Source organism: Rhagoletis zephyria, unplaced genomic scaffold (genome assembly GCF_001687245.7).
Source record: "Rhagoletis zephyria isolate East Lansing unplaced genomic scaffold, Rhagoletis_zephyria_1.1 Rzeph_scaffold_10245, whole genome shotgun sequence".
NCBI lineage: Eukaryota > Metazoa > Arthropoda > Insecta > Diptera > Tephritidae > Rhagoletis > Rhagoletis zephyria.
The window spans coordinates 2,392-3,749 of NW_016167323.1; the positions used below are offsets into that span (position 1 = coordinate 2,392).

General features: G+C 41.7%; 1 protein-coding gene across 1 annotated transcript in view; it reads right to left on the reverse strand.

The window, feature by feature from the left end:
* Positions 1 to 636: 636 nt before the first annotated feature.
* LOC108376317 (DNA-directed RNA polymerase II subunit RPB1-like) overlaps positions 637 to 1,358 on the reverse strand; it is an 11,938-nt gene continuing 11,216 nt past the window's right edge. Inside the window, exon 2 of the mRNA XM_017632519.1 lies at positions 637 to 1,353. Within this exon, the coding sequence (XP_017488008.1) occupies positions 693 to 1,353 (661 nt within the window). The 3' untranslated portion in view covers positions 637 to 692. The remainder of the gene's footprint in view (positions 1,354 to 1,358) is intronic.

Sequence of the window (1,358 nt, forward strand, 5' to 3'; positions counted from 1 at the left end):
TGTAAATACATAAATAATTCTTCGGTACGTGTGTTTTTGAGTGAACTCCTACAAAACGACCGAAACGGTTTTAACTAAGATTTTTTTTGTGTATTTGAATGGGTCCCTGTATAATTTAAGTTCACAACCTAAAACGCCAGGTGTCGATTTATTACTAAAAATCGTATTTATTATCCGATTCGGCAAATAATGCTGTTAAGTGAAGATATCCAAGCATACAGAAAATTCGAAATTAAAATGTATTTCAAAATTAAAATTTCCATTTCGATGAAAATCAAACTTATGAATTGTTTTCTGTCTGGGAGCCGCTGAAAATTCGTTTTTTAGTTATTCTACATTAATATTTGTAAGCATACAGGTTGCGTTGGTATAGACTTAGCTTAACTTGCGTAAGAAATCATTAATGATTTTTGTTTAGGAATTTTCTGATGTGGCTTATAGGCGGCAAATTGAAAATTTGTTCGCTTCTGGCTAAGTTATCTTGTTGAGTAAGCATTGACGATTTCTTACGTAAGTTACGTCTAGACTAATTGACCCATAACTGAGCCTTAAAGTAAAATCCGAAAAATTTTCTCTTTAAAAAAGATTTTATTCTTTATCTTGATGTTCTTTATATGTTTTCCCTTTCAGACCACAGATGGTGAATAAATTTCATTTTAAATTCTCTAGTCGATCTGATTCTCTTATACAGATTAGTATCGGCGACGACGGTAAACACGGCGACGAGCAGTTTTATAGCGATAACCATCATCAGAAGAGAAGCTGTGAGCCGGGGCAGATTCAGCGTAGGATGGCTCGGCGTATGACGTCGAATAGGAAGAAGCGGCTGGAGCGTATGATTCGGATTGATAAGATGGAGCTGGCGCATAGGAGACGGACGGTGATACGGAATAAGATGGAGCTGGAGCCGATGCTGCCGGGGGTAAGTATTCTACAGAAGGAGATGAAGCTGCTGGGGGAAGGTATTCACTTGAAAGTGCTTCACGGCGTCTGCGATGGCGGTATACAACGCGTCTTTGAGTTTTGTATCGGTAGCCATCCGAAGACGAGAAGCTATGAGCAGGTGCTGGTTCCGAAGCTGCATATTCTGGTTCAGCATATGAAACAGATGGAGCTGGCGCAGAAGCTGCAACGCTGTAACTTGGAGCCGGAGCGCTGTATGATGGAGCTGGAGCGGATGCAGCTACGCTGTAGCTAGGGGAAGAGCCACCATAAGATACAGATGGAGCACTATAAGATGGAGCACTGTAAACTGGAGCTGGTGCCGAAGCCGCAAAGCTATAACTTGGGGCTGGAGCACTGTAAACTGGGGCTGGTGCAGAAGCCGCAAAGCTATAACTTGGGGCTGGAGCACTGTA